General features: G+C 41.8%; 2 protein-coding genes across 16 annotated transcripts in view; one reads left to right on the forward strand and one right to left on the reverse strand.

Moving 5' to 3' along the window:
- Nucleotides 1-183: 183 nt before the first annotated feature.
- Nucleotides 184-17,146, reverse strand: LOC110078546 (uncharacterized). Of its 15 annotated transcripts, none has more exons than XM_072976740.2 (8): nt 16,994-17,146; nt 14,643-14,701; nt 8,759-9,408; nt 8,532-8,581; nt 7,345-7,538; nt 6,102-6,154; nt 3,171-5,989; nt 184-1,968 (listed from the first exon to the last, which is right to left on the reverse strand). In XM_072976740.2, exons 7-8 carry the CDS (start codon nt 5,864-5,866, stop codon nt 1,806-1,808), a joined length of 2,859 nt encoding a protein of 952 aa, XP_072832841.2. In that variant the 5' UTR covers nt 5,867-5,989; nt 6,102-6,154; nt 7,345-7,538; nt 8,532-8,581; nt 8,759-9,408; nt 14,643-14,701; nt 16,994-17,146; the 3' UTR covers nt 184-1,805. The 15 variants fall into 15 exon arrangements, with proteins under 15 accessions (XP_072832841.2, XP_078233172.1, XP_078233170.1 ...); XM_078377046.1 differs by having other exon boundaries at nt 8,759-9,418; XM_078377044.1 differs by lacking the exon at nt 14,643-14,701.
- The window catches only part of LOC110078518 (BAR/IMD domain-containing adapter protein 2), a 30,390-nt gene continuing 30,171 nt past the window's right edge, over nt 17,060-17,278 (forward strand). Inside the window, exon 1 of the mRNA XM_072976745.2 lies at nt 17,060-17,101. Within this exon, the coding sequence (XP_072832846.2) occupies nt 17,075-17,101 (27 nt within the window). The 5' untranslated portion in view covers nt 17,060-17,074. The remainder of the gene's footprint in view (nt 17,102-17,278) is intronic.

Consider the following 17,278-nt stretch of genomic DNA (forward strand, 5'->3'; position numbering starts at 1 on the left):
CCTCAATGGACTGGAGCACCTGGCTGCAGAGTCAGGGGCCAAAGATTCAAATGCTTCACTGTGTCTCCCAGAAGACGTTACAACCGAGAACACCCAGAGCGTATGTGGCTGGTGTAATTATTTGTCCTAAGCGGCTGCGGGCAAGCCACATGGTCTTAGACTTTCATACACACACAAAAAGGGTCCAGTAAACTTCTGAGTACTTTATACCTAGAACACTGAGGGTTGCCATAAGTTGGAATCAACTTGATGGCACATTATTATTAATATTACTAAAGGTTGAAAGGGGTAGTCAGAGAGAAAACCCACAACACATTACATTGACATTACTGAAAAAAGAGAAATATTCATGAATTTATTCGCGAAGGCTTTCGCGGCCGGGATCTAATGGTTGTTGTGAGTTTTTTCGGGCTCTTTGGCCGTGTTCTGAAGGTTGTTCTTCCTAACGTTTCGCCAGTCTCTGTGGCCGGCATCTTCAGAGCACAGAGTGCTGTCCTCTGAAGATGCCGGCCACAGAGACTGGCGAAACGTTAGGAAGAACAACCTTCAGGACACAGCCAAGGAGCCCAAATAACCCACAACCACCATTATTCATGAATTGATCTGAGGCAAGAAAGTGCCAAGTTTTCATATAGAAAAATATGAGATGAGGTCATGACAAGGATTCCGCTGTATGAAAAACCCACCAATGCCTATGACACATTTAAATTTCAGATTAAACCCTTCTCCTAAACATGCAGTGTCTGGATTCAGCCTGTAGTTAACACTGCACAAAGTGACCCTCTTTTAACCAAATTAGACAAAAAACAAAACAAAAGGAAACAAGAGAGAGAGAGAAAGAAAGAGAGAGAGAGAGAGAGAAAGGCAACAATTTTTGGGCAGATTAAAAACTATTATATTTTAATGTGAGCTTTCGTTGATTGAGACCACTTCCTGAGTGGACTTGATCCATGAAAACACACCTTATAATATATTAGTTTTCAAAGTGCCATGACATTTTTGTCTCTTGTGGTTTTCGTCTTGTCTTGAGTTTTTTGTTTGATAATCCTGCACAGACTAGCACCGCTACTCCTCCAAAAACTACTTATTTTAGACAAATGCATCATACTAATCAGGTACAATTTACAAATAGATTTTCTAAAGACTATAGAAGTATTAAATTTGAAAAGTAATTATAAATCTGACAAATTTCTAAATGTATAATGTTTACACTGCTGAGTCTTTTAAATTACTTATTTGCGATTAAGCCCATTAAGTCACTGTAGAGTACAGTACTTATATTAAAAACAATAAATATTGAACAGAGGCTTATAACCTTAAAAATCATATTGATTCAACTCTGAAGGATTTTTTTAAAATGTAAAATCATAATTTTCTTTAGTGATTTGTTAAGCATTAATTTACTACTCTTAAGTGTCTAAAATCCTGTTGCTTATTATGATAGCTGACGGTAAAGTACATGCATTTGATTCTATGGAATTTACAGAGGAATTGATTCACCAAATCGCCTTTGATTCAATGGGCCTACTCTAGTGTGATTTAACACATTAAGTAACAACATTTTTTCCCAATACAGTTTTCCTCAGAATATTGTACCTTCCTGGAAATCAAACATGTGCCTCACAGGTTCCTGTTTCACAGGCCCATTGATAAAACACCATTTTAAAAATACTGATGCATCCATGCCATGGGATACAGAGCTCGTAGTAGCGACTGAACGATCAGTGTTCCCATCTGCTTCACTTCAATCCAGATCAACTCATGCCAGCAAGATCTGCTGGGGTGCTTTCCTTCTATGTCATCAGCTACTCAACAACATTGAATTCTATGAGCCTCTCTTCTTCTTTTCCAGAGCTCAAAGCCTCACGTAGTTTGGTCCAAAACACATTTTCAGCCTCTGGCTCCTCAGGCCAAGTGAGATAGCTCTCATGTTTAACTAGTTTCCTCAAGCGATGGAAGGGAGACAATCTAGGAAAGAAAGTAGGATTCAGATTTCCCATCATCTGACAGGTGTGCAGACAGACAAGACAGACACACAATATTTTGTGACTTTTTGGTTGACCTAATAAAGAAATCACCACATTATGGATCTGGGAATCTCTGTGCTAGTGACTATATTCTTTTTCACCATTCATGAGCCATCAGGACCCCCTAATTGGGAGAAAGGTGCCATGGAAATGAAATACCGTATTTGCCGGCGTATAAGACTGGGCATATGAGACGACCCCCCAACATTTCCACTTAAAATATAGAGTTTGTTATATACTCGCCCTATAAGACTACCCCCTCTTTCGCATACCTTCCACACACCAAATAAAAGGTGCTATTCATTGTCACCACTGTACAGCTGCAGCGTGACCGCAGCACCTCTGGCCTGCCCCTGAATCTCCCTGTGACCGGCACTAGTGCGCAAGTGCGCATGTGTGAGCTCTGCGTAGACAAGGGGCGGGCCGGAGCGCCGCTGCTTCCCGCCAAGCAGAACAGGCCGGTCACGTCAAAAAGGCTGGCACCCCTGTCTCGCTGCTGATGCTCGCCGCGGCCGTGCTGGATACCGCACGATACTGGACGGTATGTAGAATGAGGTGGGTAGACATTGGGAGGCTACTATGGGCACCAGGCGAGCATCGGAAGGCCACTATGGGCAGCTATGTCTATCCCAACTGAAGTGCACCTGGCGTATAAGATGACACCCCCCCCCACTTAGAGGCATGTTTTTCAGGGCAAAAAAGTAGTCTTATACACCAGCAAATACAGTACAAATAATAATGAATCTTACAGCACCTCTTAGGACCAAGTTTTATCAACTAGTTATGCATTGTGTGAATGTTTTCTCTTGCCTGCCAGTTGCCTTGGCCAATTTATACATACACACTTACACAGTTCTAGTTCTGGGAGAAGCCCGGGGGGGGGGGAGTCGTCTATTAATTGTACATGCTGCACTGCTTCTACTCTGTTTCAGTCAACAACATAGTGCTGTGTGAAACTCCGTCATGTGACAAGAATGTTGAAGATCACTTTCTCCTGCTCCCATATCCAACATTATCATCAGAGTCCCTATTAACCCACTACCTTCTGCCCACCTCTGCCACTGGAATAAATCTATATAAAAATCTTGCATTGTTCTCCCAACATTTCTGTTCCTTTTTCTTGTTGATACTATCCCCACTCACTTGTAATGAGGGATTTCCTCCATAAAGACCACAACCAGAGGATCTTGTCCATGGTAGTAGATCTTAGAACAAGCCAGTTGGATTTCCAGGGAACACCATTCATCCTCCAAGTAATTTCTGCTAACCAAGCAAAGAGTCTTATGGCTTTGGCTTATTCCATTCTGTACATTGTTGATGTAATATTCTCCAGGGGCAAAATCTCTAGGCCCAAAGCAGAGCCGGAAGAAAGGTTCTCCTTCATTCTCCAGCTTTTCCAGAATATTCTTCACCACCCATTCATAGTCCTGGCCACAACAAGAGATATAGGCGTCATACTGATAAATCTGGCCTTTCTGGCGCAGTTGTCTGTAGCCCCATCCCCTCAGCAGATAATAAGCATGCCTGAGGGTCCAGCCAAACTTGGCATAGACCAAAGTTGAAACCAGGAACAACAGAGTGATCACAATGGTAGAGAGAAAGAAATAAATTCCCAAATCCTCAAAGCAGAAGGACATGTCTTCATCAACAAAGAGACGGTCAGTCACACCAGGGCCAAAGCAATGATAGGAGTTCAACAAGGCCACTTGGATATTTGGTTCAGATATAGACCAGTTTTGAAACCAGGCATTCTCACAGGAACATGTCAGGGGATTCTCAGAGATATCTAGATACTTTAAGGAGGAGAGTCCCACGAAGACCTTTTTGCTGATGTTCCTCAAGTCATTTTTACTCAGATAAAGCTCCTTCAGAGAGGCCAGATCACTAAAGACCGCTTCAGGCAGGTCCCTGATGGCACTTCCTTCTATCCAAAGCTGATGTAGTTTATTCAGACCTTGGAAGTTACTTCGATGGGGCTTCCAGGAGCCACTCTTCCCTGGCTGAATTTCAGAAAGGTCTAGGGACTCCAAGCTAGTCAGACTGACCAAAGAGAGGTTAAGGAGCAAGGTATCTGTGTTGCCCTTCAGAGAAAGGTACTGAAGATTCCCCAGGCCATCAAAGTATTTGGCTGAGGGATGGATGGGTAAATCAGGAGTCTGAAAACTAAGATCCAGCTTGCGAAGGGAAGAGAGGCCAGCAAACGGACTTGGATAATCATATTTGTTGTAAGTAAATAGGCAGTTGTGACTGAGGTCCAAGACTTCCAGTTTTTTTAGAAAGGAAAAGATTTTCCAAGATAGTTTATAAAGTAAGTTATGATCCAGGTAGAGGTATGTCAGGGAGTTGAGACTCAGAAGGCCATTTTTTTTAATTGTGAGGATTTTGTTCCCTGAAAGCAGGAGTGTCTTCACATGCTTGAGCAAAAAGGCACGATCCTTGATTAATTTAATGCTGTTATCCCTCAGGTCCAAATACTCCATTTTACGAGCATAATGGAAGGTGTCACGGGTAACAGCCGTAATCTGGCAGCCCTGCAGGATAAGCGTCCGCAGTGCTTCCATGCCAAAAAAGTGTTTCTGAAAGATGTTGGTCAAGTGATTCTTTGATAGATCCAAGTAGCTCAGGTTTCTTAGTTTAATGAAGCCATCATCCTCCAATTGACCGATACCATTTCTCTTCAGAATCAGCGTACGGAGCTTCATCCCCTCCCCCCAAGCACTAGAACTGAGTTTCAGGACCTTGCATTTCTCGAGCGAGAGGAACTCCAAGTTCTGAAACGTACTGAAGGTCCCATTTTTTAAATATTTATACTCTGTGGTAGATAAATCTAACCAGGTAAGGTTAGTGCAGGAACCCAGTAGCTTCACTTGAGATGCACTCATCTTGGAATGCTTGATGTCCAAAGAGGTCAAAGATGGGAGACTTTGGAACACCAAGCAAGCTTCAGGCAGGGAGGTGTTTAGTGATGGGTTCATACTGGATAAATGCAATGTAGTCAGGTTAGGAAGCGACACATTAAAAAGTTGGGAAATGTGTAAGGGGTTCACGTCCAAGGCCAACTCCACCAAAGCAGGTGTAGCTCGAAATGATACAGGCTCCACTTTTGATATATTGTTGCAGGTTAGGTTCAGGTGTTGAAGACTGGGAAAAGAGCAGTTGGACAAATCCAGCCTAGAAATGCTATTGTTGTTTAAAATAAGATTTCTCAGGACAGGAAAAGTGATCCAACTGGGGCCCATGCATGGTGCAGATATATGATTTAAACTGAGATCCAGGAAAGTAAGGTTGAGCAAACCTGCAACAGCTGTGGCTACCTCCTCCAGACTGGAGAGATTGTTGGAGGAGAGATGAAGTTCCTGGAGCGCTAATTGGGACAGGAGGGAGCTAGGCTGCAAGGTGGCTATTTTGTTGTGACCCAGATGGAGCTCACGTAGGTTCCTCAGGTTGCTGAACATGGAGAGGTCCACCGAGGTCAATCGGTTCCAGCTCAAATCAAGTACCTCCAACTTCCACAGGTTTTGAAAAGTATCAGACTCAATGCCTGAGATGTAGTTATGGTCGAGAGAAAGTTCTAACAATTGAGGAAGATGGGAGAAGTCTGAAGAACTAAGATCCTTCACAACGTTGTTGGAGGCGTTGAGCCAACGAGTGGAGTTGGGCAGATGAGAGGTGACAGAACTCAGGTTGAAGATGGCATGGCCAGTACAGACAGCAAGGCCTGTCCTGTTTGGGGATAGGATACAGTGTTTGATCCCAAAAGCATCAACACTCCAATACAACCATGTGAAGAAGGTCAGTAGGATGCAGAACGTCAAGGGCAGTAGACTGGTACGGAACATAATGAGATAGGAGCCTGACCTGCCCACCAACGATCTCTTTTATATTGTAGATTCTGTCATGGCAGGATGATTCTCTGTCTTGTAATGTGAATGAGAATTGTCATGCAACAGCTTCATATGTTTCTAAAATAGGAATACAACAAAGCTTTTGATTAGTTACATCAAGGGTAAAGAGATGGACTGGCTATCTATCTGGAGTCCTATACATGCAGCTACGGATATACTATTTATATACCTGCTATATTCAGGAGTAAATTACCAACTTTCTTCTTCAGAATGCTCCCGTTCCTGGATGAAATAATACAGCAGAATTACCCTTTTTAACCTCATCATTCATGGGATTATACTAGTCTAAACCCAATCCAGTTAAACACAAGCGTTAAATACCTCTGTTAATGGTGCGGCTAAATAAATAAATAAATAAATAAATAAATAAATAAATAAATAAATAAATAAATAAATAAATAAATAAATGAGCTGCCATAGGGAGACGCAGTGGGCATACATCAGTCAGCCGGACCATATGTGATGTTTTTGGGTTCACAGCCAAAGTGCTGGATGGAAACATCACAGTTGGTGGTGAAGGCTTCTGGGAGTTGCAGTCCAAAACTCCTGATTAACCCAAGATTAAGAACCAGTGGTGTAGCAGATAGTCGCAGACTGGAGCTCGGCAGATCCAGGTTAAAATCCCCACTAGGCCACAGAAACTCACTGAAAGATAGAAATGGCAAAAACCACTCCTTGCTGCAAGACTTTCTGCAAGTTGGATGCAACTTAATGGCACATAATAAACATTTTTTTCTCTTTTGGAGAGATGAATCAATGGCCACTCTAGGATCAAGATTTTTTTTTTTAAATTAGGTCTAGGAAAAATAGAGCCACTTTGTGTCTTCTACAAGCAGCAAAATGCCTTCAGCTGCCTTATGTTGGGTTGGCAAACTGATTACCGTATTTTTCCATGTATAATACTAAACTTTTGTCTAAAATCTTTAGACTAAAAATTGATGGTCGTCTTATACACGGAAGTAAGCTGAGGAGAGAACAAGAACAAGTGGAGGGGGAAGCAGGGATCAAAGCAATCCTGTAGCGCTCTGATCCCTTTCCCCCTACACTTGCTAAACCCCACTTAGATGTCTTAATTTTGGATTAGAAAAGTGAGGGGTGTCTTATACATGGGGGTGTCTTATACACAGAAAATACGGTAATTAAATTGAAAAGAAAGTGTTGCTTCCTTAATTTTTTTTATTTTGAGTACAGCTCATTGGAGCTTGGAGAAGCCGTCCCACTATCAGAGCAGCTGATTTATTATTTGCTTATTTGTACAGAATCATAAATGCATGCCATACTTTACCATGCATAAGACACTAGGTACCCCTCCCAAAGAAAACACCAGAGAAAGAAGATGGAAGCAGAAGGAACATGACAAATTGGAGCCTTTACCTCTAACTCTATAAGATACAACAAGTTGCAGAACATACTTTGTTAATACTGTATTCCAAAGGGACAGCCACCAATGCTCATAGAATTAATAACTCCTCTCTGGAATGTGCAAGAATCCAAGCAGGGACACTCGTGGAGTAGGATAAGCCCCTTTTCCAGAGCTTCCTTTAAATGCCTTGAAAAACTAGGTCAGCATGTTTGCCAGGCAGTTCAGCACACAGATAAGGCCAGCCTTCAAAAAAGGGAAATAAATAAATCAAAAACAGTTTAGAACAGTCTACAGCAGACTCCCACAATTACAACACAACTGGTTGCTTACTGAAAGTTGTAAAAGGAACTGTTATTAAGTTGAACCTGATTTTTCCCTTAGCCTCAAAGTTAAAATAATTTTATTTATTTATTTATTTATTTATTTATTTATTTATTTATTTATTTATTTATTTATTTATTTATTTATTGTATTTATACCCCGCCTATCTAGTCATTTCGACCACTCTAGACGGCTTACAACATAAAGGATAACAAGTTAAAGAAAAATTTATAATTTATAACAATTAATTAATTAAATTAAATTAAATAAGGGCTTGGTCCCTGGGGAATGTACAGATGCCTTACAAATGAAACCTCTCTTCTCCCTCACACCTGCTCTCTTCTGCTCATTTGCTGGGCCCTTCCCTCTGAACTCCCCTGTCTTCTCACTTCTCCCTCCCTCACACCTCCATTGGACTTCTTTTTTTGCTGGGCACGCTTCCCGCATCCTCTGCTCTCTTCTCCCTTCTCCTTCCCACTGCTGCTCTCTTGCTGCTGTATTTGAGCACACCCGTTTATAACACGGGCCACAGTAGCTGTAAAAGTAAGTTTTGGATGTTAAGGAGGGGGCATTGGGTAGTACTGGACTAGTTGTAAAAGTGGGGTGTTCTAAAGCAAGGCATCAGAACTAAGTGGTCTCTTATTTACTATCAAGTTAGGCAAGACTTTGTTTATCAAGATCCTAGGAGTAATTCACCAAGTAAACTTTTTTTAAAAGGGCATTAATTCCTTTCACACAGGTCCAGTTTTGCTCAGAGTGAGTAAATTAATAGTCAAAGGTACCAAGAAGGGGAAAGAACAGGAGCAGGTGTCCCTGTCCCACCCCCACCCCCTGGAACAGGGATCTTGAAGTATACCCTGGGATGTCAGATCCTAACCAAGCACTGTAGGGATTTGCCCAAGGGAAACAACCTACCATTTGCTACACACCTCCTGTTCAAACTCATCTCACTTCTTGAGAGCAGCCTAAGGACATAAGAGAGACGAGGAAAGCATGAGCGAAACTTCCACTGCTAAATATATGCCTCCTTCAGACTTTGCACAACCCCAGGCGGCTAAAAGTTGCCGCCACCCCTGAAGGCTCATGTTTAGAGCTGAACCTTAAGGCATTATTATCAAGTGAGTTTGGAAACCATGTCATACCAGCTCCAGGCAGAAGGTGAGAGTTTTCAAGTTCCGAAGCTCAGCTCACAAAGCCTAATGATAGGAAGTGGGTATGTCATGACCCTGTCTCTCTCTCTCTCTCTCTTCTTTTTAACACTGAGCCCTAAAAGCCCTGCCCCAGAAGACAAAAACGAGGGTCGTTTCTCTCCTCGCTCTCTGCCTGCCAGCCAGGGCAGCTGTTCCAAAGCTCAGGAGCCTCACATGGGCAATAGCCTGTTATTGGACGCTTATTGCACAAACTTCAAGTTAGGGTGGGGATTTCCTGCCTATTCCAGTGCTTTCGCTTTCGCCTCCCCCTTTTCCATGTACTTTGTTTATTTTTCCCCTGCCATATGGGTTTGCCCTAACACCAGATTTCCCAGCCCAGACCTCAGAGTGGAGGAAGGCAAGCTTAAAAAGACTCACCTCTTTCTTTCTTTCTTTCTTTCTTTCTTTCTTTCTTTCTTTCTTTCTTTCTTTCTTTCTTTCTTTCTTTCTTTCTTTCTTTCTTTCTTTCTTTCTTTCTTTCTTTCTTTCTTTCTTTCTTTCTGCTCTTTTCAAGTGCCTTTCCCTCCTGCACCACGAAGGTTTTCGTTCATTTCCTTAGCATTCGTGTGAGCTGTGCCTTGGATGTGTGTGCCACCTGAAAACTGAAAGTATCTCGAGAAAAGGGATGTCAAATTCAAAAATGAGGAAGTAGAAATAAACGGTCTTCATTGCCAGGAATAAGTCTGAGATTAATCTGTTTTTTTCCTTCCTCCCCACCCCAACTTGGGTAATTTTCTTTCCTTCTTTTCATCCCAACCTGAGTTGTTTTCTCCCCCCCCCCCAAAAAAAAAGACACACACCTATATAACTTCTAAAACTGGCTTCTGGGACAGAACGGAATCTTACATGCCAATGATATGAGAAAACTCCCCACCACCACACACACCCCCTTTGAAATGAAAAGCAGACTGGATGAGAGGAGAGGACCATTTTGTACATTGCAAATCCACCCCTATAAAGCTGGTTCCACCCCAGGCTGCTCCTGCCCTCTTAATACGCTCACCCACACCAGTGTTCCAGCCATGTTTATGACCTAGAATCACAACGAAGGGGTGAAAAAGCAGCTAGGAAGGAGATATTTTAAGCTAGTGAGGGAAAAGAGTAAGCGCCATTCCCTCCTCTGCTCTGAGTCACCACTGAAACATACAGTTTATCCATTTACTGTATTTTTAATAACGTATTTTTGAAAACAAAAGGCCACGGAGTCTTCCTTACACATATGGGTGCATGACATGAAACTTTTATGAGAGGGGCCTTTTACCTTTTTGTATCACCCTTTAAAACCCATCTGCCTTGGGAGACATGTGAGATTTTTCCCTCCTTTCCCCATTTTATCTCCATAAAAACCCTGTGAGCTAGTTGAGGGTGAGAGAGGATGCCATTAGGGGAAGGTGCCCCACTATTTTAAAACAACAAGGAAAACACTGTGTTCAAAGTACTTGGTAGAGACACAAGAGAGGAGCTTCTCTATTGCTCCTTTCAGACTTTGGAACTCCCTCCCACAAGAGGCCAGGCTGGGCCCACCTTTACTTTCCTTTTGCGAGCATGTGAAGACCTTTCTCTTCAGGCAAACCTTTTCTTAGTGATTACCTAGGAGAGCTTTTTAAATGGGATGGTTGGGTTTTTATTTTTTGTTTTTTGTTTTAAATCTTTAAGTAATTCTTTTTCTAAAAGATATAATATAATTTTTATTTAATTTTAATTAAATAATTTACTATTTCTAGCTTTAAATATTGAGTTATTAATTATGTTAGCCACCTTAGGTCCTTTTTTAGATGAAAGGCAAGGTGAAAACATTTTAATAAATAAATACTTTGACATCACTGAAAAGCCCAGTCTTTGTGCAGAGCCTTCTGTTGGTGGCAAATGCTAATACTATATTGAAATATGAACCACACACAAATCTCCCATAATTACCACAAGCATATTTACTCTGGAGTAGAGTTTTTGATTAGTAAACTCTGATCAATAAATTGCCAATGAGCACGCAATCTAGAGACATTTTGGTATTTGCTGTGTACTGCATGCGCAACATCCTGCTCCTGATAGCTAGGTGAAAAGAAACTATGTTCTACTATAGAATTTCTCACAAGCCAGTGTAGAAAATTAAATGCTGCACCTTATTCTGATTGACTAGGACTATACGATGGAATTGACCTGATGGCATGTTATTATTATTTATAAGAAACACTCCAGGGAAATTCAGACATGCCATTGCAGAACAGAACTTCTGACTAAATTCTTGTCATTATCCCAAACTGTCTCCTTTCTAATACCTACTCAAAGAGTACTCTCTCTTTTGTACCAATTGTTATTTTATCTATTGATCGCTGGCCATTTCTTTGGCTTTTAAAAATCTATATCATGTCTTTATATCTTGCCTTGTCATTATTTATATCCCGTCTCTCTCCGAATACTTAAGACAGCTCACAGCACAATTAAACGATATGGGAGGAATTTTTTTTAAAAAAAGTAATATGAAAACAAAGTTAAATTATAGTAGCAAAATTAAATCACACTTCTTTCAGTCATGTTTAGTTAGTAAAATATGCTGAGAGAGAGAACAGGGCAGGCCCTTGTGATGTCACAGAGGCAGAGTAGACAAGGGGAGAGCTTAGCACCACTGCAGTCAGAGCCTGTTGAACCGGATGGCTCATGTCATGAGTCACGCTGTGGGTGCTCCACACCCTGCCTTGCTCCAAATCACCAGCCAAATTTTTTAACCCAGCTTTTCCATTTCCACAAATGCCCTTCGAGACCCCTCTCCCCCCCCCCCCACAAAAAAGATACAAATCTTCTGGCTGAGAGATTGATTTTTTTGAAATCAATAGGCCCTGCAGGCTTTCAGTACAGATGATGGTGAAGAAAAGGAGGTTCCAGCCAAAAAGAAATTGTTTTTTTTTATTAGCAGTTTGATTTTAAGTATAGGACTTCCTCATCCTAATATAAAGAGTGTTACATGGCACTGTCTGTCTGTTTAGTTCTTTAGAAACAGATACTTTCCCAATTTGTTCTCTGCTTCTCCAACGGCACATAGGTCAGTTTTCAACTGCATAATTTTTCTCCAGCTGCACACTTTGTTTCCAACTGCATGCTAAATACACAAACAAACCTGTAATGAGCCGAACATCAGTGTACCAACAAGCCAAGTGAGGGGAGAAGACTGAGGTACAGGTGCCTGGGCCCATAGTGTTGTTTAGAGGATTACACATACAGATACTGTCACGTAGATTCCATGAGCCTTCCTATTAACCAAGGATGGGTGAAGATGTGTACCCAAACTTAAAAGCTATTTAACGCACAAAAATCAAACTATCGTCTCCCTTAGTGATGCTAATCCTGAGATTCGTCTCTCCAGCAAATCTCGGAGACATCACTGGCATCCTGAGAGCTGGTAAACTCCAGTTTGGTTGTAGAGTGGTGCCCATATAGATATACCGTATATATACACATAACATTTAACAGTTTGTCTGCCTGTCTACTAGAACCATACTTTAAGGCCACGAAAACCTAAGACACCTGAAATCTGGCAGACCTCCTATGGGTAAACAAAGTTATTTCATTCTTAAAATGGATTAATTAATATTCATTAATTTAAATGCATTGGTGTTTTTGAAGATTACAGTATCATCCTCAGCCAGTAGGTGGTGTGTTTTCTTAATCAGTGCATAGTCTACTGTGCTTCCCCGAAAATAAGACAGGGTCTTATATTGATTTTTGTTCCAATAATGCATTACGGCTTATTTTCAGGGAATGTTTTTTTTTTCATGTACAACAATCTACATTTATTCAAATACAGTCATGTCATCTTCTGGTTGCTGCACAAGGGTGGAGGTCAGGGTTTCACTTAACTGGGGCTTATTTTCAGGTTAAGTCTTATTTATGGGAAAACGGAGTAATCAGTGCATAGTATGTACTTATGGTATAGTTTCATGGCTGGGAAGGAGCAGCCAAACAGACATAAGAGTTAAAATCCCATAGTCAGCATGGCCACTGCCATTCTGAGAGTTGCAGTCCAAAAAAGTATTTTTACAAATCTTTGCTGTTGTGAAGGGCCGTCCATCATTCATTAAGCCTGCAATGGTATCTTAATCCTCCTGGAATTGCAATCCGGCCGCAACTTTGAACTATGGAAAACATGAATTTGGTCATGAAAGAATGATGGTGTCAGAATCTGGCCCACACTGCCCTGGCAGCTGCAGGATTGGGGCCAACCTGAGCCAGGAGTGGCCTGGTGTTTGCAGACTCAGGCCCTGACCTGTGTAGCAGCTGCTGGGCCGCTCATGAGCTCACCTGGAAACCTGGAGGGAAGGCTTATTTAAGGAGTGGTTCTCCCTTCCAGAACTTGTTTCAGCAACAAAGGTCTTTGGCTGTGCAATCCCTTGCTGTTCCAGAATCCCAATGTTTCTGTTCTGGTTCCTGCTCTTGCCTTCTGTGTCTGGACTCATGTGTTCCTGTTCTTGCCCTGCTTTGCTTCCTGCTTATTTCTGCTGGCCTCCTGCCTCTGCTTGGTCATGATGACCACCTGCACAGTGAGTGCTTTTGGACTTGATACTCTGTGCGGTGGACTGGGTCCTGGTACCCTTGCCCCTGGTGAGAGGCTGCTTGGGACATCTTGGACTGTGACAGAGGGTGTGATGATCAGTTCATATATGATTCCGTGTTCTGTTGTGAGCCACCTTAGGCTCCAGTTAGAAGAAAGTGCAAGATGTAAGAAAAATAAAGTCAGACATTTGTGTTCTGTCAACAGAATGGACACTGTCTCTTTTCTTTTAAATGGGCTATTGCAGAGTAAATACATTTGAGTTTGAAAAAGTTCTTTTTAGGACTATAACTCGAAAAAGCTTCAGCAAGGCACAGCCTCTGAGATTTGGCGAGTTAAGGCTGAAAATAATTATTTGTTCCAAGCTTTGAAACAGATACAGTCTAGAGGAGAGTATTGCAGCTGTTGGCAAAGCGGGATAGTAGCACTGTGTGGGCAGAGTCCCAGACAGTGACTCTTGGTCTTAGAAGTGAGGTGTTATAAGCATGTCCCAAGGCTCAGCCTGCTGGGACCTGCTTTGATATTCCTCACCCAAGTGTCCAGACTTGTATTATTTTTCAGCTCTTAACTTTGCAAGTATCTATGATAGCCAGCAGGGGGCAGCCTGAAACCAATGTGGGCTGATCTAAATTTTAAAGACACACTGCAGTAGGTTTGAAGGGCTGGTAGTGAAATGTCTCAGGATCTGGGCTTTCACCCCAGGGGGCCTGGACTGAGTCCCATGGGAAAAAACAAGTTGCCCAGAACTGGCATTGTATAGCTGGGAATTATGCCAGCCCTCAAAAGCAACAATAGCAACCCAAACCTCCTGCCAAGCAACACCAGTGTTGCTTATGCCCAACTTCCTGATCAACTGTAGTTACAAGCCATTTGTGGAATCTCTCTCTCTCTCTGCCTATTAATCTAATCTAATCAACAACCCACCACATGGGCCTCTGTTGGCAGGTGATCAAGAAATGGGTTCGAATCTTACCTTTACCATGCAGATTCAAAAAGTTAGTTTAAACTATAGAACAACTGGACACCAGTGACATGCTGGTCTATCAGCTCTTATTGAACATCAAATGGGAAGGGGGAAATGTTATTTTTGTGGGACTACATATCTAAGCATCCCCCACCCACCGCAACCAGATTCAAGGATTTTCAAGGTGAAAAGGCCATTTTTCCTTGGTTCGGAAGGTTGGACAGTGATCTCTAGTAACATCAAAATTTATATTGTTGCTGGCTATTTCCAGCTGGTTGGTGGCTTGGTCAAGTTAGCCTTACTGCTTTGCCCCCAATCTACACCCTTACCTCAATCACCAGTGACTATTCCTGGTATTTTGGGGGGCCAAAACCACAACAGTATTGTCCTGGGGAGATAGAAAAGCAAGTGAGAACAGATGTTCCTTGTTCCTGCTCTATTTGGATAGCAAACAGAATGGAGCAGAAAGCCAGGGAGTACTCTTAGGGTAATGACTAGCAGGGTGGGGTGTTAGCCCATGTCCATTGATGCCAAACCTGCTGCCAGTTTTGATTTATTCTAACGTATTTGAAGTGTCTCCGTATTCCTTATAGCAAACAGCTCTGTTGTATCATTATCTCTACCTTGCCAGCAAGAGCAGAGGACAGGAGATAGTGGCTTATCTACACCCGAGAGCCAAATTAATGGTTCAGGCAAAATCTGACGTGGGGAATTCCCAGCTTCCTCTTGGAGTCAAGCTGCACATTACACCAAAGGCTCATGGTTGATCTCCCATTTTTAAAAAAGGTGGATCTATGTAGCTGTGGAAATAAAAGCTGCTCATTTGATCAGAGGTCATAACTAAAACCTTTAAAAGATCTTTCAGATCCTCCTAAAAGGCAGCACATTCTTACGAGAGGAAATAAGATGTGGGGATAAAAAAGACGTGAGGCTGGAACAGAAGGTTGGATTTGTCAGTCTTAGAGCTTTTACAGACTGAGCAGAGAGCAGGGCTTAAAGTGCTGGTTTTAGTGCTTAGACTTCTGTAGGACTAAATGGTCCTTTAGACCAGTGGTTCTTAACGTGGGCGATAATGCCCCCCAGGGGGCAATTTCATTTTTCAGGGGGGCGGTAGAACGAAAAGGGGCGGTGTGGGGGCGCTGGAGCAGAAGGGGGGCGGTAGGGGGGCACTGGAGCAAGCCAAACCTGTGAAGATGGCTGCAGCCTTTTTACAATGTGCATGAATATATATTTTCCTCCAATCTTAATTTAGTTTCAGAGTTTTCGTCTTGAAATTTTTAGTTCCTACATTGCGGTTTGTTTTTATGCCCTTTTTATATTTCTTTTTGCGTCTTAAAATTCGCTTGCAACTAAATCATTAAATGTCACTTTTTGGGGGCATTTCATTTTCTTGTAATTGAATTTTGTTTTCAGGGGTCATTGCATTTAAGTGTCTTAAATAAATAAATACATAAATACATAAATAATAAGATATCATCACCGCGGGGAAGGGGGCGATGATAACTTCCTCAATGGCTCAAGGGGGAGTTTCTTTCAAAAAGGTTAAGAACCACTGCTTTAGACAGCCAAGTCCAGGGCCTTCACAAGGCCGGCCCTACCATCGGGCAAAATGAGGCAGCAGAGGTTGGGCAGCAGGGATGATGTACTGGAAGATGCAGGATGCCCCACAGCCCCTAAATAAGGCTTTGACCTTCAAGGTAAGGCAGAAGATGTTGCTTAATTCCCAGAGTTTAGCTAGCAATCTGGTCAGCTTTTCTACGTGGCAGGGCTGAGGGTACCATCTTGTCCCATGGAACAAAATGTCCTGGGTTGGCCCCACTGCTGCAGATAACCTGGTCCCAAACCATTGATCGTTATTTGTGTGTGAGAACAAACAAACAAAAAAGCAAGAAAGGGCCATCTTCAAATATGGTATGGACTGCAGCCCATGTGAGCAATTGAATAAAACCTAGAGAACATTTTCCTCATATATAAAAAAAGCTTTAAAAGGTTACTTTTGGGGAACTGAAAGAAAAACTTATTTTTCCTAGTTATGCTATAGAATACTATTTCACCTACACATTTAAGCACATTGACAATTCACTCGCAATTTAGGTCTGTAAATTCCGCTTTGTCTGATCATGTTAAACTGAATGAAAATGAACTTTCTGACCTTTCCACCAGACAAAGATTCAGTTTTACTTCCCTCATCATATGTGAATTTCAATAATTTATTGAATTTTGCTTTTGTAACTTTCAAGATAAATGTTGACTTACAACGTAACTTGTGCTAAGAAAAGTTAAGACAATAATGGTCCAAGTCACCAATGTGATAAACTCCATATCTTCACAGAGCTGTCTCAAGAAAGGCAGAAAGGCAGCATCTAAGTGCAGTCAATCAATCAATCTTGGCTTTTTAAAAAATCATTAAATGCAACAACTTTCCAAACTGACAAGTGCTGATTTTCTTAAGAACTGAGAACATACACATTTGTGTTCCACAGGCAATATTTTGACTGTTGGCATTCATTACAAAGACTCCCCTAAATATCTGTGTAGGTCTGATTCTAGATACCAGATTCTCCCCCCAAAAAAGCTGGAGACACACTATTTCTGGCATTACTGTATATGAATGGTTGTAATAGCATCTGCACAAATAAATACTGTAATGAATTTGGAAAATAGGTTGCTGAGAAAATACCTTGCATTTGATTTCTGTCCTGGACTTCGAACGGAGGGCAGATTCTAAGGAGATAACTGAAGGGAAGGCTTCTCCAGTTTGATGGATGAACATCTGTTTTTAGAGAATGTGAGTGTTTTCAAGAGCTGCCTTTTAAAACGTTCTTTTTAAAGAACACTTACATCTGAAAAAGTGAACTGGAATTCAGGATCCTCGCACTAGAAGGAGCTTGTTTGCTTCCCCACAGTTTTGTTTTGATCCCGCTGTTGTCCAGATACCTGTTGTTATGATACCAAATACTGTACA

This window comes from Pogona vitticeps, chromosome 6 (assembly GCF_051106095.1).
Source record: "Pogona vitticeps strain Pit_001003342236 chromosome 6, PviZW2.1, whole genome shotgun sequence".
NCBI lineage: Eukaryota > Metazoa > Chordata > Lepidosauria > Squamata > Agamidae > Pogona > Pogona vitticeps.